At 35.8% G+C, this 26,552-nt stretch overlaps 2 protein-coding genes across 3 annotated transcripts in view; one reads left to right on the top strand and one right to left on the bottom strand.

The window, feature by feature from the left end:
* LOC129570595 (rho GTPase-activating protein Graf) overlaps window positions 1-26,552 on the top strand; it is a 127,215-nt gene that overhangs the window by 56,410 nt on the left and 44,253 nt on the right. The window lies entirely within an intron of this gene.
* LOC129570596 (uncharacterized) lies at window positions 4,706-14,188 on the bottom strand. Its single transcript, XM_055450267.1, has 2 exons — window positions 6,434-14,188; window positions 4,706-6,306 (listed from the first exon to the last, which is right to left on the bottom strand). The coding sequence occupies exons 1-2, from the start codon at window positions 6,596-6,598 to the stop codon at window positions 4,771-4,773; spliced, it is 1,701 nt and encodes a 566-aa protein (XP_055306242.1). The 5' UTR covers window positions 6,599-14,188; the 3' UTR covers window positions 4,706-4,770.

Here is a 26,552-nt window from a genome sequence, read left to right on the forward strand (position 1 = left end):
ACGGCCCATAAGAAATGTAAAATTTTCGCCATTTATTTTTACATTGCCAATACATTAGTTATGGGGATTTTTGTTTTGTTTATTTTTTGTTGTTTGTAAACAAATCTGCCTATCTTTTTGCATTGCCTCTGCACATTTCCTATGGACATATACTGTGCACAATGCACAGTGACAATGCAAAAAGATAGGCAGATTTGTTTACAAACAACAAAAAATAAACAAAACAAAAATCCCCATATATATGATTTTTGTACTGCAGATGCGATGAAAAAACGCAACGCATAGAATTCAGCTGCTGAGCCAGCCAGAATGTTTTCAGTTAGCTAGCTGACATTAGCCAAATACATTCTCTGACAAAAACGCGAACGCGGACGACGCCATACGAACATCGATATTTTGCACATTTTTCATAGTAAACAACATGTTTTTGGAGGCAGATAGGTCTTGATCGATAGGATTTCATCCCATCTACATTGCCTAGTGTACAGATATGTGCTTTTTGAAGTTTGGCGTGACGTTATAGTGGTCCGAAAGAGGAGATGTCATGAAATTTTGGCTAGTAAAACCAATACTTTTCCATACAAACAAAGTTTGCGGAAAAGTAACAGGACAAATTATTTCTGTATTTGATACGTGATTCATTCAAATCAAACCATTTTCAGTGGCTAAAAATAATCAAAAATTGGCCATATTGACTCAAACAGCCAAATCTTGAACGCCCAATTTGTGAGTTCCAAAGTCAAATCCAACCATTTTTGCTTTAATATAAACAAAGTAAAAAAGCAATTTCTAGTTTACGTTTGAAATAAATGTGCCGCGCTTTATTCCTTTCTACATTTTATTGTATAAAAAACCAACCGCTGCAATGTACAGGTGGTGCCATTTTACATCTCGTGGTGAATATGTAATGGCAGTGATTGTTGCAAAATTGAAAACTACAACAAGTATTGATAGTTTCTAAAGATGTTTCAAATTGCATTTCGGCGCCACTTCTGTGGACTGTTACATTAAATACATTCTTGGTACGGCATAGAAGTAGAGGGTTATTGAAGGACCTTCACAACTCACAATAGCATGTACAACTGTCGGAATCACAACAATTGAATTTGTCATTGCTGCTGATTATCATCTTAGTTCTGGGTGGTAATGGAGGTGGAATTTCGTCAATAGTTATATAATCAGGTTCCATCCCTTCAAAATTCGCCACATGTTTAGACATTCGATTCACTGGTCGTGTCAGTTTGCTTAACTCGCCATGTCGACAAACGGAATTATTTGACGATCTGGAATATTTCGCGTTTGTTTTTGAATAATTTATGTTTTTTCGTTCAAATAAACAAATAGCATGTTGCAAAAGTGCCTCCTTTTCAAGCCGATTTGAACCGATTTTAGTAAACTCAAATAGCATGTTGCAATTTGCTTTTGGAATGTACCTCACTAGTAGATCAAATAAAAGTCATCATGTAATCATATGAGTAGCGTTCAAATCGTTTTGAAGAATTTCCATGCAAAATGACAGTGAGGCACTTTTGCAACATGCTTGAAAAGGAAAAAAAGAGTTTGTTCAAAACAATCAAAACTCATACTTACTTTAGTCCAGCTTGATCTTCGCAAGTTGTATTTTGTGTTAGATTTGACACGAATCTCTTCAAATCTTGCTTTTGACCTCGAATTTTCTTTGGAAATAGCTTGGCCAATACAACTGCAATCAGGATACCGATAACTGGTGCGAAAATGGTAGATGAAGCACAAACGATGATCATGATCGGTTTGCTAGACACCGTAATCCATGCATCTGAATCCTCTTTGTCACACCCCGAATGAATCGAGCCTTTTTTCTTTGCATCGGAGTGAAATGTAACACAATCGAAGGGGAATTTTTTTTTGGAACTTTCTTCTATCCAGCAATACCGGTACAACGCATTTCGTTCAAATTTCCGTTTTATTTTGATATCCATCGATCCATCGCGTTTGGAATACGTTGCACAAGTGTTTTCATTGTTGAACACAACATCATTAAATTCTTTGGACTGAACATGATTGAGTTCAATCAATTTGAAGCCATTCAATAGTAATACAGTATCAATGTGCAGTTCTCCTTTCTCAATTCGAAACACTGGACTGGTTTTATGTGATGGTTTGGTCAATTTGATCGTTCTGATGACTTTTGCTGGGCTAAAAATCTCACACATAACATCGATTGTGTCTAATGGTTTTTCCGGTTGATTTTGTGCAACATTCGTTGTTTGTTCTGGTTGTTCTGGTTGCTCTGGATGCTCTCTGGATTGCTGTTCAGCCGACGATTGATGTTCAGTCATCGATTGTTGTTGAGCCGTCAAACCGTTTTCAATCGTCGTTTGCTGTTCAGTCGTCAATTTTGCTTCCGTCGCCGTAATGATAGTTGTCGTTTCAGTGCAAAGAGGTGGACAATTCCGTAACAAAACTGCATTAAATTTTTTGGGTGTTGCACAAATGATGCCGCTCTTTATGGTTTGTTCGATGATTCTAAGATGTTCCATTTGACAGTCACAATGCCATGGGTTATGTGACAGATCGATCTTGATTGCACGATGTGTTTTGAAGAGGTCTTTTGGTATCGATTTCAGTTTATTCCAGCCCAAGGACAGATACTTAACAGTATTAAGTACACTAGAGAATGAATTCGGTCCAATTGTATCGATTTGATCATTTTTCAGTGCCAACATATATAAAGCTGGAACACTGGTAAACGTTTGTTCAGTGATCGTATCACTCAAATCGCATTTTTGAACGCCAATTATTCGTAATCTAGGCAGTGGATAAGCGCCAAAAAGATTATCCAAACTAATTTTCTTTAGACCACAATTGATTATCGAAAACCCTTCCAATGTTATAATCGGCCTTAGAATATCCTTTTGAATGACATCAAGTTGCAAACCATACAAAGAGAGTGTCTTCAATTTATCCAATCCGTCAAACATTCCAAATTTTAAAATTCGTAGAGGAACATTGAAGATTTCCAAATACTCAAGTTCATGGAAAATCGCATGAGAAAATGCTTTCGCTTCAATTTCCAAGACATTTATTTCTCTCAACTGAAGCCATTTCAGGTTTGATAGCGTTATATTCAACCAACCGTTTGTCATTTTTGGCATACCATTGCTGTTCACTTGTTTGAAGTCGATACGGTATAAAAACAAATTTATCGAAACATTCGGTTGAAAATCCTGGAATTGTAAATGGTGTGGAAAAATGTCATTTGGTTAATATTAAATTTAGGAATATTAAATTGTGTTACATGTTTAAGGCCTTTCAATTCGTCAACCAATTCCGTTTGATGTAATGAACCGCAGCGAAATATTTTTTGGCCTTTTAAAATGGTGTGAAAACGTTGGATTTGACTAATGCATTTAGCTGCCTGAGCATTCCAACAAAGGAGACAGAGAACACTCAACTGAATGGTTATCTTGAGCATTTTCGCAAACTGATTTCGATCAGTCTATGGGCTAAACTGAACAAAATTGAATTCAGTTCCAATGGTAATGGTGATGGGTTTCTACGAATTCGGCAATTACAAAGCTTTATGCTCCGAATTCGGCGGCTTTGATTTTAATTGAATTGGTTTAATTGATTTTTCGTGGGCGGCTTCATTGTAAATTAAGTACAGTTAACGCCGATTTTAATAAATGTTGAAATTCAATTATTGGCTCGAAGAGAAATGTTAACTTTTACAGATTAGAAACACACAGCTTAGAAATATTACCAAATTTTAACGCAAAAATACGACACGTGGAACGGAAAAATTCATTAAAAATAACGTTTGAAATCAGGCAAGTTCAACCTAGGGCAAAGGGATATTGCATCTTTTTTGACCAGAAAAAACGCCATCTTACGTCATGCCCGTAAATTATTTCACTATACATTTAGATGGTGGAGCTTGAACAAAAGTTCGACACTATGCATAAACTTGGAAAAAGCTTGACAAACTTGATGAAATACATATATTTTATGGTCGTTGCAATACCCCTATGACCTAGGGGTATTTATGTCCGTTGAATCCATCGAATTTGATCGTTCCATTGCGATTTTGTTACGAATTCGCACATTCTCTGCGAATTCTTTACGAATTGTTCACATTCTCTGCTTTGTCACTGCGAATGACAACTAAGATGGCGCCAGCTGTCAATGTTCGGATTTGAGCAATTCGCAAAGAATTCGCAAAATTCGTGAAATATTTGAATGAATTTGAGGTCAGAACGCGTGCGAATTGTGCGAATTCCTGTCAATTCGCGAATACATAAATTCCCCTAGAGTTCAACACTAGAGTGCTTTCATTGCTCGCGCCTGTTATGATTTTTCCAATAAAATAATTATAATTAATCTGCAATTGCGCACGGTTTCATATAAGCCGACAATTAAAAAGGACAAATCATATGAGAAGTTTATTAATTGAAAAAAACTTGGTACGTTCAATCATTCCAAATGTGTGGCAACTAATTACTAGTAATTACTGACAATTAACAATTGTATTCGCGGCAATTTATTTGATTTATGCCGATTTCATGACTCATTAATGAATGCTCGATTGATATTTACGGAACTTTTCCATGAATTTATTGAAAATGTATATAAGAAGCATTGATTTACAACACAATATTTTATGATAATTAATGACATTGTAATTAAGTGCCGATTCTGACCGTCAAAGTGCACAGATTTGCCTGAATCGTCACTATGCCGAAATCCAAAAATGTCGTTAAATCTGCACGAATTCCATTGGGCATCTAGCGATCAAAGTTCGCAGTAGCATTCACATATTTCGGAATTGCAGCATTTGTACTTGGCAAAACTAACTTTCTTGTTCCTTGGTGGCAGCGGAGGTGCTTCATAATCGATGAAAGAGTTTCCAAGTTCTTCAATGCCACCAAAATGTTTATAGACATTGGGTGGAGATTTCGTGGTTTTATTGATTGTTGCATATTCTGGGATTTCCTTTGCCGTTTCCTCCATACCTGCACCGATATTTTGCTCTGAAAACACAATAAAGTACAACTTAGTTAGCGAAAGGCCGATTAAAATTCCAATGACAACCACAAAGATAGCGGAGAGAATCCAAACAATGACGTAAATTGCCTTGTACTCCATCATGATCCATGCGTCTAGGTTTTGAATTGAGTTTGCAACAAAGGAAGCACAATTCAGCAATGAAATAGTTTTCGACCCATTTTTTATCCAACAAAATCGGTACATTTGATTCGTTGCCATTTGGATATTTGCATTTGTTTTGGCATTGGTGAAACAATTCAAAGCATTTTTATTACTATCAGACGCTTGCTCATAGCCGAACAGTTTGAAATTATTCGATGGCTTTTTATAATCGATGAAAAGTTTTCTGCCAATCGAACGTAAGAGTAGGATTGCTGGTGATGGTGGTTTTAAAATGACATTTTCCATAGATTCAGTCGATTTTGAGGTTTTACACCACAATGTAATGGATTTATCGATCTTATTGTCATCGTGTAACTGCACCGTTGATTTTCGGCATAAATTTGGCAATTTTGATATCAAATGTCCCTTGTATTCCGATGGCGTCTCACAACGTGGACTATTGAATTGAACTCTTGATTGCGATTGCATGAATTGTCGAAAATGTTCCATTCGACAATCACAATGCCATGGATTTTGATCCAAATTGACCATCACCGTGTTTTCCACATCTACATTGAATAAATTGTTCGGTATCGATGTCATCTCATTTCCTCTCAATCCAATGTATGTCAATGTTTTAAGAGGCACATTGAATGATCGTGCGCCAATTCTTTGAATTTCATTTTCCTCCAATTTCAGTGTCTTAATACCCTCAAGGCCAGTAAATGTTCTTTCCGTAATTGTTTCACTTAAATTGCAGCGCCAAATGGATACCATGTGCAATTTCGGCAATTTATTCGACAATCCAAAGAAATTATCCAAATTCAATGGATCTGATCGGAAGAATAGCATTATAAATGTTTCCAAATTTGGAACTGGAACCAGAATGTTTTCATGCAATTTTTTAATTTGAACATTTTCAAAACGCAGATGACTTAACTTCGATAGACCATCGAATGTAGAACTATTCAAGCATCGCAGAGAAATGCATGAAATGTCCAATTTTTCCAACATTGCAAATGCTTCGGCAACAAAGGCACCATCTTCGATTTCATTGATGTCGATGTCTTTCATCATTAGATAAAAAATTGCGTAATTTGAGTTGATCCAATTCTTTCGTAAAATTCCGTCGCGCGTTCCAATATGCTCAAGTCGTAATGTTTTATTGGAATTTTGTGCCTTGGATGGTGCACGTTTTTGAAGATTTAAAACAAAGGTGAAATCAACCAAAAGAGAAATAAAATAATATTAGAACGATTAGAACCTGTGCATATTGTTCAGTGCAAAATGAAAAAAATGCTCAAACCTTAGGGAAAATTTGCTCTAATTGCTCTGTCACTTCGGATAAAAGCATATCATTGCAAAAGTAATGAGGACCGAAAATATACTTTTCACAATTTCCATATACAATCCCAACCAAATCACAAGAGATGAAACATAAAGAGAATATAACGTATTTGATCGTTTCCATTTTCTAGACCGTATCGTACAGTTTCACCAGCTAAACTAATTGAATGCTATTACAAAATGCACAGATATAAGGATTCGATGCCTTTTTTGGTTGTTTTCATTAGATATTTCCTTTGTTTTCATTTGTCTAAATGATTCGAAATCAAATTAAACAATATTCGGCGTATTTTCATTGGAAACAATTAAAAACACTTAAGTATACCGCGCCTAAACCGCTTTTATATAGAGTCAAATTGTACTCATATGATCGAATTTCACCTCTAATGCCATGTGAAGGTGATTTCATATTAAAAAAGTGATTTACGTAACATAATAATTGTGGATTTTTTTTTTATATAATTGGAGATAATCGAAAATCGAAAAAATAAAACAATTCCAAATTTCTGCGTAAAAAACAACAGAACTAATTAATTCAATTGCGTCACATTCACCTTACGACTTATCTTATTTCCAATTGAATTCCATTTAATGTGATTTGTACCAAATAAATAATGAAACGTCCACATTTTCATTGATAAAATATAATTTCATTTCTTTATTAAGTCAATTGATTGTAATCAAGCCGAACAAAATTAATATTATGAATATAAAGGTTAGAGAAAAATGCCTTTTTAAATCACCGTAAATCCAATCGATTAAAATTTGTTTAAAATAGAATTAAATTTGAAAATCAGAAATTAAAATCAGAAGAAAAAAAAGTTGAATTCATTTTTTAAGATAATTTCTCAAGAAATATCCAATTTCTTAAGGTTGTCTCTGGGTGGTACGGGTGGTGGAATGTCAGCACTAGTGTCAGCATCAATTGGGCATTTTTCATCTTTTTGGAAATTATCAAAGACAGATTTATGCATCGACATTTGAATCGCTGGTCTCTGCCATCGTTTTGAGGAAAATCGGCGTCGAAGTGGTCCGTCGGATAAGCTGAAATTGAGAAAAAAAAAGAGTATTTGTTCAATTTTCACGCTATCATGAGTTATCAAGAAGATTTGTATTCGGTGAAGCTTAATTAATTTATTCAGAAATTCTTCTTAAGTTGCAAAATGAAAATACTCACTTCAATCGTTTGACAGCCTCACGTTCCTTTTGGCTTGGAAATAATTCATCTATCGTGACTCTTGTTGTCAATGGTCGATGTTTCCTTTGAAAATATTTTGCGATTGCAACTGAAATGAGACCGCCAACGATAGGTGCCAAAGTGATTAATAAAGCACAAAGACCAATGGCAATTGTCTTAACATCCTTAAATAGCCATGGTGCATCCTGGATTTCGTCTGAAGTCGAATAAAATATGGCACAGTCCAATGGCGATATAGTGTTCGATTTCTTTTTGATTGCGCAAAATCGGTACAAACGAAACGGTTTTAACGTCCGTTTGACTCGTATCCTTTGCGGGTGGATGTCTTTGGGTATGAAAACGCATTTGATGTTTAAATTTAGATTGGATTTTGTTTGTTCAAATTCAAGAAGATCGAATTCAGTTGAGAGTTGCATGGTTTCAACGATAAATTTCGCATTTTTCATATAGAACAATGGAGTGCGCTCTTCTGTTGGCATGGCTAAGGTGACATTCTTAGCAATATCGCATTGCAAATTGAAATCGGTGTTCGATGTTGACGTCTCTAGTGCAGGCTGTGGTTTGAGTGTAATTGGATTTGAAAGCACATTATCCACGCAAGTTGACGTTAGATTGCACAAACATGGCAAATCTGTGAGAAGGGCCCCTTTCATATGCGGTGGACTTTCGCAAATGATTTTATCAAACCCCATGAATAGATGCTCTTTGATGAAATTTCTCAAATCGTCCAATTCACAATCACAGTGCCATGGATTGTTCTGAAGATTGATGGCGATATCTCTTTTGCGCCATCTTTCAAAGATACCCTTTGGCAGTGTGGTAAAATTATTTGAATCCAAGCTCAATTGTGTCAATGTACGAAGCACACCGTCAAAAGTTTCCGGCTCAATCTGTTCGATTTGATTATGAGTCAAATGTAATTCTTCAAGAGCTTGCAAACCATTAAAAGTTACGTCGTTGATTGTATCGTTCAAATCACAATATTGCACCGCAACACTTTTCAAATGATCAAATTCGGCTACGCCAAAGATTTTATGCAAATATAATTTATTTGGGCCACAGTTATGTATCGTTAACACTTCCAATGCTGGACATGGCACGAGAAAACTCATACCAACGTTAATAAGTTCCATATCATGCAGGTGCAGAGTTTTCAATTTCGTTAAACCCACAAGAGATTTCGTGTAAAGGTATGTAATCGGAGCTTTAAAAAATTCCAACACCTCCAATTCGTTAAATTGAAAGGTATTGAATGCATTATCTCCAATCGCATAAACTTTAGTGTTCTGAAAACGAAGATGCTTTACTTTCCCATTTATTCTCAACCAGCTACGAATCAATTTTGGCTTTTTAACATTAATTGAAATGGTGCCAAGCGGAAATTCGATGTCTTGCAATGTTAAATCAATTGGATTGGATAGAATCTATGGATGACACCGAGAGGAAAGAATAAATTAAAGTCCATTTGAGCCATCTTTTCCATAGTGAAGTGGTGAAATGGTTAAACGATCTTTACAATTACCAATGATTGGAACCCGACAAGAACATTGCGGATAATCTTCGAGTAGTCTGCAACTACTCTGGTATGACATGCGTACTACGTATTGCGTAATCAACTCATTGCCGCACCCATTTTTTGTCGGGTCATCGTCATTGCTTTTGAACATCCTTTATCAAAAGTCGTGAAAACTTGAAGAAAAAAAAATTGTACTTACTCTGTCTTTGGCCACATGCAAAAAAATAAAGTGTATTTCCTGGAAAATTAAATGGAAACAAGGAATTGAGCAAATTTGAGAATGAAAATTTCCATAAAAAGACTATTTATTATTCTTCGATTTTCTTTTAATTCGAGAATTAAAAAAATTGTAGAGAAAAACGTTGGATCGATCTAATAATTATTATTCAATTATAATCGAAACACCTTTTCCCAAGCAGCCTTCAAGTTTGCGCTTAAATGTAACCACTGCATTTTATCACAATTAAATTCAAGTGCCTCTCTGGTTGGATTCAATTCTAAATTACAGATTCCATGGCTAGCCTCAATCCATGTCCAAAGAAGGAACAAAAATAATATTCGATTCACTATTATCATTTTCGAACCACGGTTCACTATACTGTGAACAAAACTGATTGTTACGTTCCAGTTAAAACGGAACTAAACGTATCAGTTGGTTAGAAATGTTTGAAATATTGTGCTTATTGTCGAATATACAGACGGATGAGCTTTTGGTGTGGAAAGTAATCGAATTTATTACAATTTTATTAGGCATTCAAGAATTCATTACACAATTCAAATTTTGCCTAATTTAGGCATTCAATCGATTTAGTTTTAATTAAAACTACGTTTGCATAGCGAAATTAATAAGCCAATAAATTCTAATATTCTTAATGAACCAATAAATAAAATGAATTCAAATAAAATTACAAAAATAATAGTAATTAGAACGATTTTACGGCACTTGTGCATGTTTTCATTCAAATGAAATCTTTTCAAATACAAAGTCGGCTTTTGTCACAATGAAAACTAACAATTTTCTCGTTGATTATGAAATTCCATTTTCAATGGCGGTTTTTGGTGCAACTTGAGCTCAAATTTAAGAATTTAATGCATTGAATTGTAGGCTGGCAGTGTCTTTCTGCCACTGAATATATCACAGTATTCCAGTGGTAAAAAAAATCAAAGACTTTAAAGCACAGCGGCTGAATCACAGCAAAAGATCGAAAATGCAAAGAATCAATGGAAACGAATGAATATGCATTTGCCATGTTCGAACAATATTCATTGTACTTTATTGAGAAAACAATTCAATTTAACAAATTTACAAATGTCAGATTTTTATGGCTACTTCTTGATGAAACACATCGCTTGAAATGCTCGTGGGAAGCATTTAGCAAATAGGATCGAAATAGAGACACCGGCAAGGAATGCAAAAATGAAGTTGAGCACGAAATTTATGATTGCAATTACCATATCTTTTCTCAAAATCATTGCATTAGAGCTTGATGATTCAGATTTCCGCTCAATATTCGAGACAAACGAGATGCAATACCGTGGTGTAATGGTTTTTGAGCCCTTTTTCATAGCACAAAATCGATAAATGCGATTCAATTTCAAATGTTTGATGTCAATTTTTTTGGATTTGTCACTTTGACTTAAAACAACTTGTTGTAGATATCTTAACACTTTCAAATGATTCCTGCTCAAATGCAATTAGATCTTTGAAAAAAATATTCGTCGTCAATGAAAATTTGTCCATTTTCAATGCGAATCGATGTAGTTTTCTTTGGTGATGAAGACTCGACCAGAATCTCAGCCTGAGTCACGGTCTGAATTTTGAGCTGAGTTTCGGTTTGCATGTCCACTGTTGGCATGGTCAACTGAGGTTCTTCCACTGCTTCGGGTTCATCCGTAGACTCATCGCAAAGTGAAGTCGAATTGTTCAAAACATAATCAGGGGGATGCTCACAAACCATGGTCGCGAACACAAATCGTTTGGACGATTGGATTAATTTACGAAATGGATCCAGCTGACAGTCACATTGCCATGGATTGTTCTGAAGATAAACGACAATTTCGCCTCCTGTATTTGCATTAAACAAATCAGCATCTATTGTTTCCAATCTATTCCAAATCAAGTTGAGCTTTATCAACGTTTTGAAGATCACATCGAACGAGTGCTCACCAATGTGTTGAATGCTTGTTCGATACAGCTTCAAACTCTTAATACCAGTTAGACCTGAGAATGTGGTCACAGTTATCGGGTTCTTGAAATTGCAATATTCAAAAGTTAAAAAGCGTAGATTTGGAATGGAACTAGGTCCGAACAAATTGTCCATTGCTGTCTTTTTAGTAGAAATACTACACGTAATTTCTAGATAATCTAATTTCGGTAGCGTTGTGAGCACGTTCTTTTTAAATCCGAATAATTTTACATCTTTCATTATCAGGTGGTGCAAACTGTTCAATCCAATAAACATTCTGTCATTCAAAATTGGAAGGGTCATTTGATACAATTCCAATTCACGAAGCAACGCAAATTGTGCTGTATTAAATGAACCATCTTCAAATCCTTCAAATTTTATTTCCTCGAGAATAAGGTTATTCAGCGGCATATCCACTTCGAACCAATTTGCCTGTAGTCTCGAGAAAGGATACACGACTTGCATTCTTAAATCGATTGGAGCATTCGATGGATTCCCCTACGAATAAACAACATATAAATATAACTCAACAGAATAAAATAAAAAGAACAAGAAATTACACTTTTTGCACGTGCTCTCGTAAAGTGTTGAAGAGAGATGTCGATGAGTATGCCGAGCAGGTGTATTTGTGGTGTGGCAGATCGTAACTTCGGAAATATAAACATTTATCGGGAGCGACTTCCATAAATAATAACTAAAAGAGAAGGAGAAAAATAACGAATTTCACCATTTTTCCAACCGTATGTCACAAATTCATAAACTGAACTGATTCGAATTGCGACCTTTTCAGCTATTTTTACTTGGGCGGCAATTGTTGATGTTGGTGATTCCATCTATTTTGGTTTTTAATCAAAGTTGTCGTAAACAACTGTATGACGTCTGTCGAAGTATCAAAGTAAAATTCAAATTAATCACAATATGTTGAGTCAACGCGACAAAAACAAATTGATTAGCGACGCTAAATTTTAGCCTATTTGTTACAATTTTTTTTTGATACTTCTCTGGTTCTCTTAGGACGAATTTTCATTACCTTTTTGCAAAAGTTGGTCATGTTCAGCGTTTTCCAATTACGATTCTGTTTTGACGATTTAGTTGAAATGGAGAAAATAGGAATCGTCATAAAATTTCCAAATATTCGCATGGAAATTACAAAAGCCGTCATAATAAATAAAAAAAATATTAAAATGCAATAAGCTTTTTATGAATACTTCGGATATAAACAATTCAGAACCGAAAACTTGGTTGATAGCTAATTAGCCATAATATTTGCGACTCAAAAGCTAGACCGTCGTCAAATAAACGTCGATAAACTTTGATTATACGCAAAATCGAACCAAACATAATTCTATTGAAAAAGGAAAGGGCTTTTTATTCTCTTTTTGGCCAACGAATAGATGAGACATATTATAATAGTACTGAGTCGGTATGGATCGACGTGGTCGAAGTCTGATGCCATACATAGAGTTCTTTCACCATTTATGAATGGATTTGTTAATTAAAATGAAATAAATCATCAAATTGAGTTGTGAGAACCTTGATGAAGTTAGAATTAGGACAGCTCAATTCGGATCTGCAAAACGTATTGAACATGAAAACTGCAGACTGAATTTGCATTTTACCGCCTTTGTTGACTTGATTGACTCAAAGAAAAATTCAATTAAAAGCTGCATTTTGATTAGTTCCGATGTGAATATTGATTTTATGACATTTCCATTGAGCTGCAGCCAATTGATGTCAATTTTGTGTATGCACAAAAACGGAAACATTGTTTGATTACTTTATTAAAAGTTCGATGAAAGAAATGGTGAAATCGACGCCATATGAACCAAAGAGGCTCATGAAATAGACAATCGCTTGTCGAGTAGAAGATTGCTCGTCGAATAAACACTTTCTTATCCAATAGACGATTGTTAATGGAAAATCCTCTACGAATGACTCACTCCAAAGAATTTCTACGTTGAGCGCAAAAAACTTATCTGTAGATCCAAGAAATGCGCAATTTTTTGTGTCCGATTCCATCAATTTAAATAACTTTCATTGAGTTGCTTATTATTACGCGATTTTTCTCTTTCTTTTTCTTCTTTCTCAAGTCGTCAGAAATTGAAAACGAACAAAAATCCACATCAAAACCGATGGTTGAATCAGAAAATGTATTTTACTGAAAATTGAATGGCACTTTGAAAACCTCATCATCATCGTCATACAATGAGTAACAATTCATTTGAGTTGTAATCTTGCGTTAACAACAATTGCGCGTTGTTACATTGGCATGTTGCTGCTGCTGCAGCAACAGTGGCGGCTGCAATTCTTTCGTATCTGTTGACGTGTAGAAAAAGTCTCTCACACATACACACAAACTCACACAATGGTCGCAACGCCGACTAAATTAAAATGCAAATAAAAGCGATAATGAAATGCTTCGTTGTTCTGTGTGTGTTTTTCTGTTTCTGCTTTTTGTGACAGCATTTTCATCGTGAAGTGAGAAAGTTGCGCTGTGCCGCTGCTTGCAAAAATTGCAAATGCAAGTCGAGCAAAAAAGGAAAACCACCGAATGCACCGGTTGAAGTCCATTCGCTCGATCTCCTTTTTTGTAAGACGATTCGAATTGTTACATGAGTGTTTCTTTTTTTCGTCTGTTGCTTGCAACAAAACCCTACATGGTCATACAGACAAGTTCCATGCTGGTCAGCAACACACCAAACTGTTGTTGCCAACTCGCGAACAAAAAGAACACGAAATTTTTTTTTCTTCAATTTTATGCCATCGTCACTGCAAGCACAAAAAACAACAGACACACTCATTTAAATTGAAAACAAAAAACGAAACAAAGCAAAACAGAACGAAACATGCAACTCAAGCCGACTCAACCTTTTGAGTATGTGATCGGATTGCAGACGCGCGTAAATTGTTTTCTCTTTCATCAAGAGCATGGCATACATTGTATGCTACAGCTCTACACGCTCCAAACGCATTGTGTGCCGATTTCACTTTCAGCCATCACACACACACACACACGCGTGCGCAGAACGATCTTTTGTCATAGAATGCATTCGAAAGACAAAAACAATGAACACGCATCGTCAGATGGTTATGCTGATGATGTGACAATACTCGAGCAGTGCGTGATCGATGCGATTTAAAAGGCGATGACGGTATCTTTTTGTTGTTTGAGACTTTATTGGATGTGATTCAAGATAGATTTTAAACGAACTTTTTTTAAACGTCTAAGCGTCGATTGAGTTCTGAGAAATTATGAAGGTTTTCGATAATGACGTTTTGAAAGAGTCGATTAAAGAAAAAAAGGCCGATGAAAAATTGAAGGAGACGATTTGAAAAAAAAAAAGATTTCAAAGACAAAGAACAACATTTCTTTGATAAAAAATGACATTTTTTCGTTGAAAAATCAAACTTCGTGAAAAAATGAAATTATTTCATGAAAAACTGAAATTTCTCAGACAAAATTGAGTTTTATTCCTTAATAGAGACAATCAATTAATAGAAATGCGAAAATTTGTCTTTGAAAAAGCGGTGATGAAGTGAAATTGAACAGAAATGTCTCGAAAATTAAGCAAAAATTTTCTACATCAGCCATGTGACATGACCTAAAACACGAGAGATGTCTACATGAATGATTCGTTTCATTTGGAAAATGTGACATTTCTCTGTTAATTGCGAGCAATAATGAGCGAAATGTCAATTTTAAGCCGAGAATTTCTCTTTTGAAATGAGACAAAATCCGGAAATAAACATGTGTACTTAAAATTTTCATCTCGATTTGAGCATGTTTTTTGTCTCTGAATTTAATAACTCTTCAGTGAATCTAAATTGAATTCTAGATTTTCTCCTCTTACAGAAGGTCTTAATCTGATTTTTGCCTTTCCAATTGTTAAATTTGTCATTTTCTCCTTCTTCACCATAATTTTGACAAAATTTCGGCTCTCAGACATAATTCCTTTGCAAATTTCTGTCCATTGCTTCAAATTAAATAACAATAAATTCATTTGTTCAAAAAACTGTTCATTTCTCTCAAGCCAAATCATTGTAATTCAAGTCATTTAATTATTTCCTATGAATGAGTTCCGATGATTTGTCGGCAAATGAAGCAAAAATGGTCCATTTTTAAGCCAATTTTCAAAATGAATACCGGAATTAGACTTATTTATAAATAAAAATCGTCATTTTCAAAGAGCGATGTGTCCAAAGCCTTCGTCGAAATGGTAATTACCAATGGTAATTTCATAAGTCGTCTTCAGGTTGTGGTTCAATTAAAATTAATTCAATTGTTGTTGAAAACGTTTATTTAGAACGCGAAATTGGTTCGTTGAGAACGGTAGGCAAGAAACGGTGAAAAATATTGCACGAAAATCGCTTAATCATTGTTTTTATTTGGTTTTGAAATGTTAGAAATGATTACAAAAACGACGTCTTTTTCCACATGAATTAAGTAATTTAAGAGCTAGGCGGTTGCTGCTGTGAGAACCATAGAGATCAAACGTACATACAACAAAACAAACAAAACGAAAAGAAAAAATAAATAACGGCGCCGCATCAGCATTTTCCAGGCTATTTGACAAACAAGAGTATGTTCACAATAGAGGTCGAATCGGTGCCGTAGTTCCGAACTCAAAACACGGTCAGCAGAAAAACGCGCGTAAACCGAAACCAGAAACTTGACCATTTTATCGGCTAATTTCAATGTGTCGTCTCAAATTCGCATGCACGGAGAAGAAGAAGAAGAAGAAGAAGAAGAAGAAGAAGAACACAAACTAAGGGACAGAGAGAAGAAAGAAACGTTTGAAATGATGAAGTAATCGAAATTAAAGATGAATGAAGTGAAACGGTAATCGTTTGCGATGAAACTGTATATGTTTTAAACAACGAAAAAAAAATGGGATTATGGCAACGATGAAAAGTAGAAAAACACGTCGAAATTGGCTTCGTTTAATTGAAAATGCTATTTGTTGAGATGGTCGGGCAAATTGTAGCATTTCTTTTACGGCAATTTATTGCCATTTACAAGAATACAGCCGGGTTTTTCGCATGATTGCCTCGTTTCAATTGAGTTTTGATATGAAATGAAGAGAATACGGTTCTTGTGCGATTTCTTTTTGGAAAGAAATCAACTGAGTTCATCAAGACATGTTACAGTTTTATCGCATATATTTGAGAGTTTTATGCCGAAGATCGACTTTATTCAACTTGATGAGGTATGGTGTGGTGATTTTTGACTCAAGAATCGAAATTTCTCGTTAAAATCTGAGAAAATTAGCCGAATTTAGCTCCAAAACTCCAAAACAGTAGAAAGAACTCTATGCTAGACTAATCTAGCTTTGAATTATACGAATTGAGCTCCCAATTAAACGATTCCAGTTGCAAAAACCAGATGATTGGCGAGTGCAGCACCAAATTAGACGAACTCAGCGTCATTCAACAGTTTTCAACTCCAAAATTGAACAGAATCAAAACCAAAAATAAACAGATTTGATGATTTTTGTCTAAGATTCGGTCACTCAATTCCAAATTTAACTATTACAAAACCGATTTCAACAATTTTAATTCTAAATTTAATCGATCCAGTCCCAAAACCGCAGTCAATTTGTACAAATTCAGTGGCAACAGCGAAAAAGTCACAAAAAATTTGCATAAAATTAAGGCGAACATTCAATTTGACCATCGAAGATCTTGTTCGATCTAACAACTTCCTGCATCAAGCTCACTTTGACTCCATTGTATTCGGTCGACACAACCAAGGTTCTCTCAACCGACTGCATCGTTCACTTCCCACGAAATTCAAAAACCGGCAATCAATTTGATGTGAACTGGTTAACAATCGCTTGATTTGAAATGTAAGCATTGATGTTGATTTAAAAGTTTCAAGCCAAAATCGAATCGAACGCGAAACAGAAAAAATGGCCCAACTGCATGAATGTTCCCACGTTGTGTGCACTTGTCGCCGCATGTGTTGGGCTCGGAAACTAGTTCAGTGGTTTGAACCACGAGTCGAGCAGAGAGGAGGAAAAAAAATAGATTGTTGATGTTTGCCATTTGCTCCTTTCTATTTCTGGTTGTGTCAGTCGGTGCGCAATTGCAAGTGCAACGCGATTTCATTGTAACAAAACAAACTGCTTGAGTTTGTTTGTTTTTTTTTCCGCTGGCCCAGTGTGTGTGATCGTGCAGTAAAATAATCACAAAACAATCCGAAAATGTATTTATTAGCTCAATTTACGGCGCACATGTTCCGCATGGCGGTAATGTTATTCACGTTTTATGTGTATTTTTCATGTTGTTGTGTGTTTTTTCTCTCTCTTCGTTAACTTCTTTGCTGCTGCTGCTTTTTGTTCATTGCAAAGTCTTTTGTGCTGCTATTTCAACATTTGGCTACTGATTTTTCTCTCACTCGTTGTTGTTCTGGTTTTGTTTCGTCGAAGTAAAATAATTTCGGTCTCAATCGTTTGTGTGTAAATGGTAGCATTTATCTTACGAATGCCAGCCACTGTGGCGAGTGATATAGAGGTGGAAGAGAGAAAAAGAGAGAAAGAGAATCGACGACCAGTTGAAAAGAAAGCAAATCAAACGGAATGGACGACAAACTCTGAAATGCTCGAAATTATTGTAATCATGCCACGATCTATTTTTGAAGCCGAATCTCAATTTTGCAATTGAACCCTATGTCTCATTCAGTTCTTGATGTTTGTTTCTGTCTCTTTTGCTCTGCGTCTTTCTTTTCTTCTTGCTCTTTCATTCTTTAACTGTTTTTGTCGTCTTGGTCTCTGTTTCGTTCTTTTGCTTGCTCTTTCATTCCTTGACCCGTGTGCTCAGTGCTCACTCTTTCACTCCTCAAAGTCAAGCCTTCACTCGGCTTTTTCTCTCGCTCTCTCGCCTTTTCGCTTACTCGCTCAGTTGCCTTCTCTCTCACTCGTCCACGACCGTCGGTGACCGTCATTGCGTCAAACTCCGTTAAAATAACTTGTTCGACATTGTAATTTACGCAGATTATTTATTCGATGGATTTTCTGTAACAATCGGCTCGTTTGCATGCACAAGTACAGTTATGACGATACATGACGACGTCGAGACTAATTCAACTTGTTTCGTTCTCGTTTCTAATCCATTTCAGCCATAAAAAAAAACGTTGTAAAAATTGCGCCATTCAAATCGAAAGTGTTCTACTTCGACAAATCCCAAGCGATTCAATTGATTTGGCGGTGCAAAATCTAGTGATATTGAGTCGTTTTGGGTTTTTCTGTGACTCAAACCTCGATGGGGTCTTGAGTTCAATACTCTCAATGTGACCAGGAGCCATTCATATGCTAACGTATTTCACAACTACCTGACACAAACACGGTCTCGACATTTTTGACCACATTTCGTGACTCGATGCAAGCATTTTCGTGCCGATTTAAACCAAACTCATTGAACGACTGCGATTTGTTCAACGGTTGAACTTCATCTGACGTCATTGGTTCTCTTTACTTTTCTCTTTATCAATTGTGGTTTTTTCAGGCAACTTTAATGGGTGTTGATTAGCAGGTTTCAGCAGAAATAATCGACCAATTTTCCAGGAATTTACATTTGCGTCAAACGCAAAATTCGACGATAAAGAAAATCAAAGAACAACGGGAGCGAAATAGAACAAATTGAAAAAAACGGGAGTTGTTTTTAGCCGAAAAAATGTTTGCATTCGCATTTAAATCAAATGTTTGGTACTTCAATGCTAAAACATACAGTATTTCTATGAGCCAAATTTTGAACCAGTTCAAAAGATGACTTTGATTCAAATACTCTGAAGGAGAAAATTTTGTTGGATTACCGAAACTCGAGACTTCAATCGAAATTACCAGATTGTAGATTAGGCAAAAAAAGCATACAATTTCTCTATTCAAATTGAGCCATTTCAGCCATATATTCAAAAATAAGACATAAATTTAATTTTCTAATTGTAATTCATTGTAACTTTGTATATTATTTCAAATTCTAATGAAGTGTTTTTTTTTCCTTTTCTCTTGCAGGTAAGTTTCGGTTTCCCATTCGAATCGGATATTTCATGATTTGGTTTGTACGCCCAATCCTAATTGCATAGCCGTTATGTTCGAGCGTGAACTAAGAAATAAGTCGATGAAAATGAGTTATTTCATGCAACTAATGAACTCGACAGTCGACAGTCGACAGTCGACAGTCGACAGTCGACAGTCGACAGTCGACAGAAAGAACGATTCCGTGCTACATGAGACGTATCAACGTATTCGTTCGGTTTTAAATAGCGCCGAATGAATTTACAGCGGCACATATGAATTGTACGATTGTTTGGCTTAAGGGTGTTTTAAAGACGGTGCTTGCATGTAAAGTCGCAATCAATTTGAAAATGTTTCAACGATAGCGTGATGATTTAGTTTCGGGCAATTGAACTGATTTTCAGCAACAATTGAATCGAATTGCATACACACACACACACACCACACTGATGACGGCAAAATTGGATCAATTTCGATGTATACAATATTGCAAATTACATGATTTTCATTCATAATCGAACATGCTGCCGCTTTGGAAATGGGCCAGCAAATAGGGAAAAAAAGATAAAGAATTAGAAAAATAAAACACTTTGCCTTAGAAATAAAGCAGGAGATTCGGAAAATAGTCATGCGATCCTTCATTTTGAAGAGGTTCTCTCGTCTAGTCGACGAGTTTTATTTCCAGATTTGAATTTTTAGATTGAATTCAAAGTTTAATTTCGAACTCATTCAAGCACTTAAGTTTTGAACTCATTAAAATTCAGTTGAATTCCAAATCCTGGTGTTTCCAGATTTAAATTAAAAAAAAAATAAAATCGAAAAATTCACTCCAAAAAGAATGCAAAAAAGCAGCAAAAAAGACCAGCCCATTCGATCTAGATCGATTTCTTCGACGTGAAATGCTAATGAAATGCCTCGTACCTAAGCAAATTGACATCAAACTCTGTCATGTTCAACCTGAATTTCCATCGCCACTTCAAATCTGTGATTTGTTCGCAACTCCCCCGTAAAAAAAACACCAGCCGGGCTTAACATACATACACAGCAGTGTTGCTTCCGAAAGAAAAGTACAAGTTTTCGCCTTCAAGAGTTGTTTATCAGTGCAGAAATATTTGGGGCGAATTCATGATCTGCCCGTTCTAAATAAATTGACTTGGATTTTTCTGTAGCTCTCTACAAATTCGACATAGTCGTGTTCGATCTAAACTAGATTAGTTGTTTGCATATATGCGCTGTACGACGGTCTTCCTCGCTTGCGCCTAATCAGCTGCACGAATTTTTCGACGACCGATGCAAATGGTGTGTGCGCGCGAGTGTGCACTGTCTCTCTCGCAAACGGCGCTTTGCCTTCATTTCAAATGATCGATACTCACGTTTGCATTTTAACCATACGTGTACAAACATATTTGAACATTTTTTTTTTCGTGCAATTACATTTAGCATTCCAGCCCGTCGGCATATTCTTGATGTTTCATTTGCGCATATTTTTCGCGCTTTCTTTTCCATAAACAATCATTTTCATAACAGGAACCGTTGTTGTTGTGTGATGCTTTTTCTGTCGGTTTCGTTGTTGTTGCCGATCGCTTCTCTTGTTACCGAAACCGATCAACGAAAACAATTTCATTATCTCCTTCCATCGGAATCTAAATCTCAGTGGCCCCACAGGCACTTTGCTGATTTAATGCGCAACCAGCCGTTCAGACGTATTGAGTGAGATTCACGTGCTTCATTCGATACGAGGTGTTTTTTTAAGTAACTAAACCACGTCGAATTAAATCTCGACTCACATCACTTTTCGTGGCAGTGATTGGATTTTTGAATAAGCGTGCTCAGGCTTTAGATTGCATGAGTTGGATGAAAAATTGGTTTTCACCATGACCAAGATGCGAATTGGTGACCAAATATTGGAGAAATTGGAAGAAATTGAAGACAAATTGGAAGATATTCAGAGAAACGAAGCTGAAAATCACGAAAATTCGACTAATTGGTTAAAATGTTGTCATATGAAGCTGACATTTTCGATGGGATTATGACATTTTCTTTGAGTAAAGTCGTTATGAGTACGGTTTTGGTAAAGAAATTTTGGATTTATTTAAGTTTCACTCAAAATTGATTATAATGATCAAGATATGACTATGCAATCAAATAGAAGAAAACAAGAATAAATCGATGGAATTATTCTCAATCGATCGAAATGAGCAAAGACTCATCTTTCTTTTATAGGAGCTTTTTCTATCTTTCTCTCTTAAAGAGAGTCTCATTTATTGAAATAAGTCGAAATTGTGGACTTTGTTGAGCAAAGTTTGTTCATTCAACAATGTTATTTACCATCAAAATATCTTCACTCTTCGAAATGCCTCGAAATCGAAAAATTCTCACGTTAATTCAAAACTGCGTAGAATATTATCAAACCGCATCAGAAAAAAAGGCAGAATGCATCAAATTCTACCCATTCGCCACGTACATCGTAATGAATTAAAATGTTTATAATCATTGATTGACTTGTTAAGTGCTACAAGAACCCGGTGTGTGTAAATTCAATGTCAATGATAAGTGTCTGGGTAGAAAAAAAAACCAACAAACGGCAGTGAACGAAAAAAAACTGGTTTGCATTGTGTTAATGGTATCAAAATAAACTGAATACATATGAGTGAGTGAGGTGTCCAATAAGTCGCGCGCATTATTGTGATCGAATAACGGAAACGAGGTGCCGATGAGCCGAGAAGGTGTGAACAAAAGCAAACAGACACAAATCGATATCGATGAAGATTAATGAGTAATAGATAAACACTTGACACCGACTGAAGCGATAACAACGAAAACCAGAAATCGATAAAATTTCATAATTATAATTGTTTGTGTTGGGGCAAGTCAAGGTGAAGCCAGTCACATATCGATCGTGATGATGTGAGTGTGTCAGTTTGACGACTCCATCAAGGAAATAGATGGAATATGCAAAAAATGACAATAAAATTATGAAAATGACGTCGATTCGAATCATTTTATCATCAAGTTGAATAATTCAACTAAAAATCTAATGCGAATCATCATTAACGCGAATAAAATCAGAGATCAACAAAAAAACAAACTTTTTCGTGGCGCCAAGAATTTCAACGTTAAATTCCATTGATTTTCAAGCCACCAAGTTTTTTGGCGCAAACATGTAAGTTTACGGCGTTGACTGTAGACTACATATGCAAAAGTCTTTCATTTAAATACCCACGTCGCTTTCTGGCGGCTATAAAGTGCGGCATTTACATAGGCAATTCTTCACAAAACCGGCCAATTTTGGTTATTGGATTGCAAAACGCTGATGAATATCGCACACCAAATGGACCGAAATGAAGGTCATCGCTTTGAATGGTGTGGATTAGGATCGATAAATCATAGAAATCGAGTCATCCAATCAAATTGTCTATTTTGGCACGTTTTTTTTGTCTTTGACTTCAAATCAAAAACTCCATCACGAACATTTCACACAAATTCTGCACTGAATCCAACAAAAAATGTAATGGACGTTTTTTTCGTTGCAAAAATATATATGGGTCTTGTGATAGTACAGCAAGAGGAAGATCAAAAGAGTAAGAGAAAGAGACAAAATAAGGCTAATAGACCGTGAGTGAACGCGCAAGATGGAAAAAAAATAGCAAGACCGAAAGAAGAAAGCTAAAGAGCAAAAATGACAGAGGAGAGGAGCTGTTGATGCGAAACAGAGCTTTAGAGCAAGAAAGGAAGGTTGCGAGAGATCAAGCAAAAGAAGCGAATGCAAGAGCGAGAGCAAAAAACGAAACACACAGAAAAAACACAGTGGAAACGAGAGTGCATTAAAGGCAAAAATGACTGACAGCCGCACTAAGTGAAGCTCTGGAAATTGTGCTGGTAATGAATAAAACGTGTTCGATAAACGTTGAAATGATTTCTTGAAATGGACTCTGTTGTGCGCTCTCTGCACTCTCTGCGAATGGCACATAAATATTAATTATTACGCTGATTCTTAAGTTTTCGTTGTGTTGTTGTACTGAGAGTAGAAAATTACAGTACTGAAATGCAAGAGCCTAATGATAATACTGGTTCAAGATAAGACACAAGATTATTAAAAACACGCGCACCCGCCGAAACACACACACACACACACACACACACACACACATGCCGATATTCCACAAAGCCGAAGTCGAGAATGGGAGATATAATTACAAGTTGTATAGATTAAATAGGCAAGTACAGCGAGTGTCGGGAGCGCGTCAAGACTTCTGTTGCACATTTCAACAAAATGATGCACTTTTCGTTCGAATCAAAATACACATACACCAAATAACCACATTCCGACATGCAGTTTTTGATGGAAATGATAATGCAATTCGCGAAAATTCCATACGCCAACCGTACAGTTCTCTCTCTCTCTCTCTCTCTCTCTCTCTCTCTCTCTCTCTCTCTCTCGTCCGAATGCGTTGTTGTTTTTTTTTTACATTTTGTGGGCGGTTTTATTTTGTGTTTCATTTTTTCCAACGAAGAAATGCACACAATTATTAACTGAACCGCTGGCCGATTTGTTCAACTTCCGTGGCTGGGCTATTATATATCAGTTTTAGTGTGCTATCACTTTATCATCAATATTCATTATCTGCTCGAATGACGACCATTTCCGTGATGATAATCGACTATCGATTAAGTGCACGACATCCTTCAACTGAAAATCATTACTTTTTTTTTCTCTCTCTCTGTTTTTCCATTGAATATCGACGTTTTGGATTTACGACTCTTTTAACCAAGCAACGGACACATCCATGGGAATTGGAAAATGCCGAAATTTTATCATCCATCACCTCTTTCTATCTAATCAATCAACGTATTTTCGATTACTTTCACCCATTAATTTTAAACACACACACACATTGTGTACGCAGATAACAAACGCATCGATCCTCTGGTGGTGGGCCGAACCTTCAGGCCGTTATTTATTTTATTAATACCTTTCAACAGACGCATGCATCATTTTTATTTTATTTTTTACAACGTTTACTTTGCTCCGCACAACGCACAACTCATAACAATTCTAAAATATGTGGAAATTATATCGAATTTCTGCACAAAATTCAAGAAACGATTTATTCAACGACAGAATATCAACACAAGAATTATATTATACAACAATTCTTAAACCATTTTCATACTGTATCGCATTGTTCAATGCAAATTGCGCATATTTCTCTCTTAATGCATATGCTGCATATTTGTACCAACGCGTAATCAACTTTTTTTTGTTGTTGTAAGACAGTCATATGAAATGGAAGGCGGTGAAGAAGCAATTTTCAGAAAAGTAACGAAACGACTTTAGTTGCCGGGTATGGAGTTTGATTTGTTTTTTTTTTTCATTTTTTCAAACTGAAACTCGATCTCTAGTTCAAAGCAAAAAAAAAAGGCGAGAAAACGTCTCAGTTCTTCTTTCAGGGAAGACGTTTTGACATTTTTGGAACCCAAAAGACTTTGATCAACTATCAAATGGGTACGAAAATTGATTTACTTCGATGAAAAATGTCAAATTTCGGTGAAAGATTTGGATAAAAAAAGATTTATGACTTAAAAAGGCGATTTAAGACAGAAAAAAGACAATTCCGAACTAAAAATGACGAATTTTTCCGAAAACTTATAGAAAAATGTTTATTTAAATGAAATAAATTTCGAAATCCTTTGGATTTGTCTAAAAAATCTGTAAAAAATTGGAAATAATCAACCGAAAATACAAAAATGACCATGCTTAATGCCATCATGGCATTGCTATGCCACAAATTTGAGACGCTCAACAAAATCCAAGTGGCTAAAGATTCCCGATATGTGATTGCGTTGATGCATCAAAATCGAAAACGACAATGCAATGCGACTGGCAAAATGGAATAAATTAATTCGTTTTATGCATCGATGTGAACTGAAACTGAAACTGAAATTGACATTTTCATTCCATTTTGAGCATTCATTCTCTGTCTCTCTGCCATGAATTGGTGTACGTCTGGCTGTTTGTTGTTGTTGTTGTTGTTGTGCGATGTGTTTTATTTTATTGGAATATTTGCGCCGTAATTTTGTGTTTGCATTTACGATTTTCAGAATGGTATCAGTTGTCGCGTGCAACAAAATCATCCATAGCCATATGCATTTTTGTTTCCATCATTTCAAGCTTTAAAAGCGAATCGATATCGTTTTGCTCTGAAAAAAAAAGAGTTGATATCGTTGAGTCAACACGCATTTCGGGTAATTTTGAAATCATAATAATTATGCGATGCAATAATCGAAGAAGACTAAACAATTCGCGGTATGTTCAAATTTCAACACCGAACAATTTATGCGATCGAATTATTGTGGCAATAAATTCGTGGCTCATTAATTCCATAAGCGTTGGTTTGGGTCATTTCAGCAATGAATGCCGTTGCTCAGGTCCCAATGAATGGTTTTTTTTTCTTTCAATTTTTCATAATGCAAAAGTGTCTATCGCATATCAAATATCAGCAGCAATTTATCACACAAGAAAATTTTATGAAAAAAAGAGGCGAGAGGGAGAGGTAGAGGAGAACACACAGTCGATAAGATCACATTTGAATTCAAAATAATGAAAAGTTTGGTTGAGTGCGCTATGCGTTGCGTATGCGGGCCAAAAACACCGAACCGATCGAATCGTGACCAAAATGTTCATTCATATTTAACGAAAATGCCATTTATGACAATAGAAAGCGGCCCACGCATATTCTCATGTCTTTGTCATTGTTCAGTTTGGTTTTTTTTTTTCATTTAATATCACCGAAAATTTGATTACAATATAAAATAAAGAATATGATAAATACTGCGAAGTGGGAGTCAAGCACACACACACACACACCAATACTCACTCACACTATTGAAATGCAATCGTTCAACGTGAACGGCTCAGTTTTGTTGTCGCATTGAAAAAAGCACCGTATAATTATTACCGAGTCGACAAGAGATGAATTATTGAAATCGCTGTCACATTAATCCAATACTTTGCCTCGTGGCATTGCTACATAATTTTTATTTTCGAAGTACAACAGCCTATAATCATGGCAGCATCATTGCGATCAACTGGCAACGATCTCTTCGATGCTTTTTTGGCAATTATTTGAAAACAATGAAAAATGACGACGACGACGACGACGATT

This window comes from Sitodiplosis mosellana, unplaced genomic scaffold (genome assembly GCF_009176505.1).
Source record: "Sitodiplosis mosellana isolate CC-2019 unplaced genomic scaffold, AAFC_SMos_1.0 Smas_scaffold_61, whole genome shotgun sequence".
NCBI lineage: Eukaryota > Metazoa > Arthropoda > Insecta > Diptera > Cecidomyiidae > Sitodiplosis > Sitodiplosis mosellana.

Bases quoted from the DNA above. Each gene is read 5' to 3' on its own strand.
- LOC129570596 (XM_055450267.1), bottom strand. From the start codon at position 6,598: ATGGAAACGATCAAATACGTTATATTCTCTTTATGTTTCATCTCTTGT. The intron at 6,307-6,433 runs GTTTGAGCATTT...GCACCATCCAAG, and splicing joins TAGAGCAAATTTTCCCTAAG to GCACAAAATTCCAATAAAAC.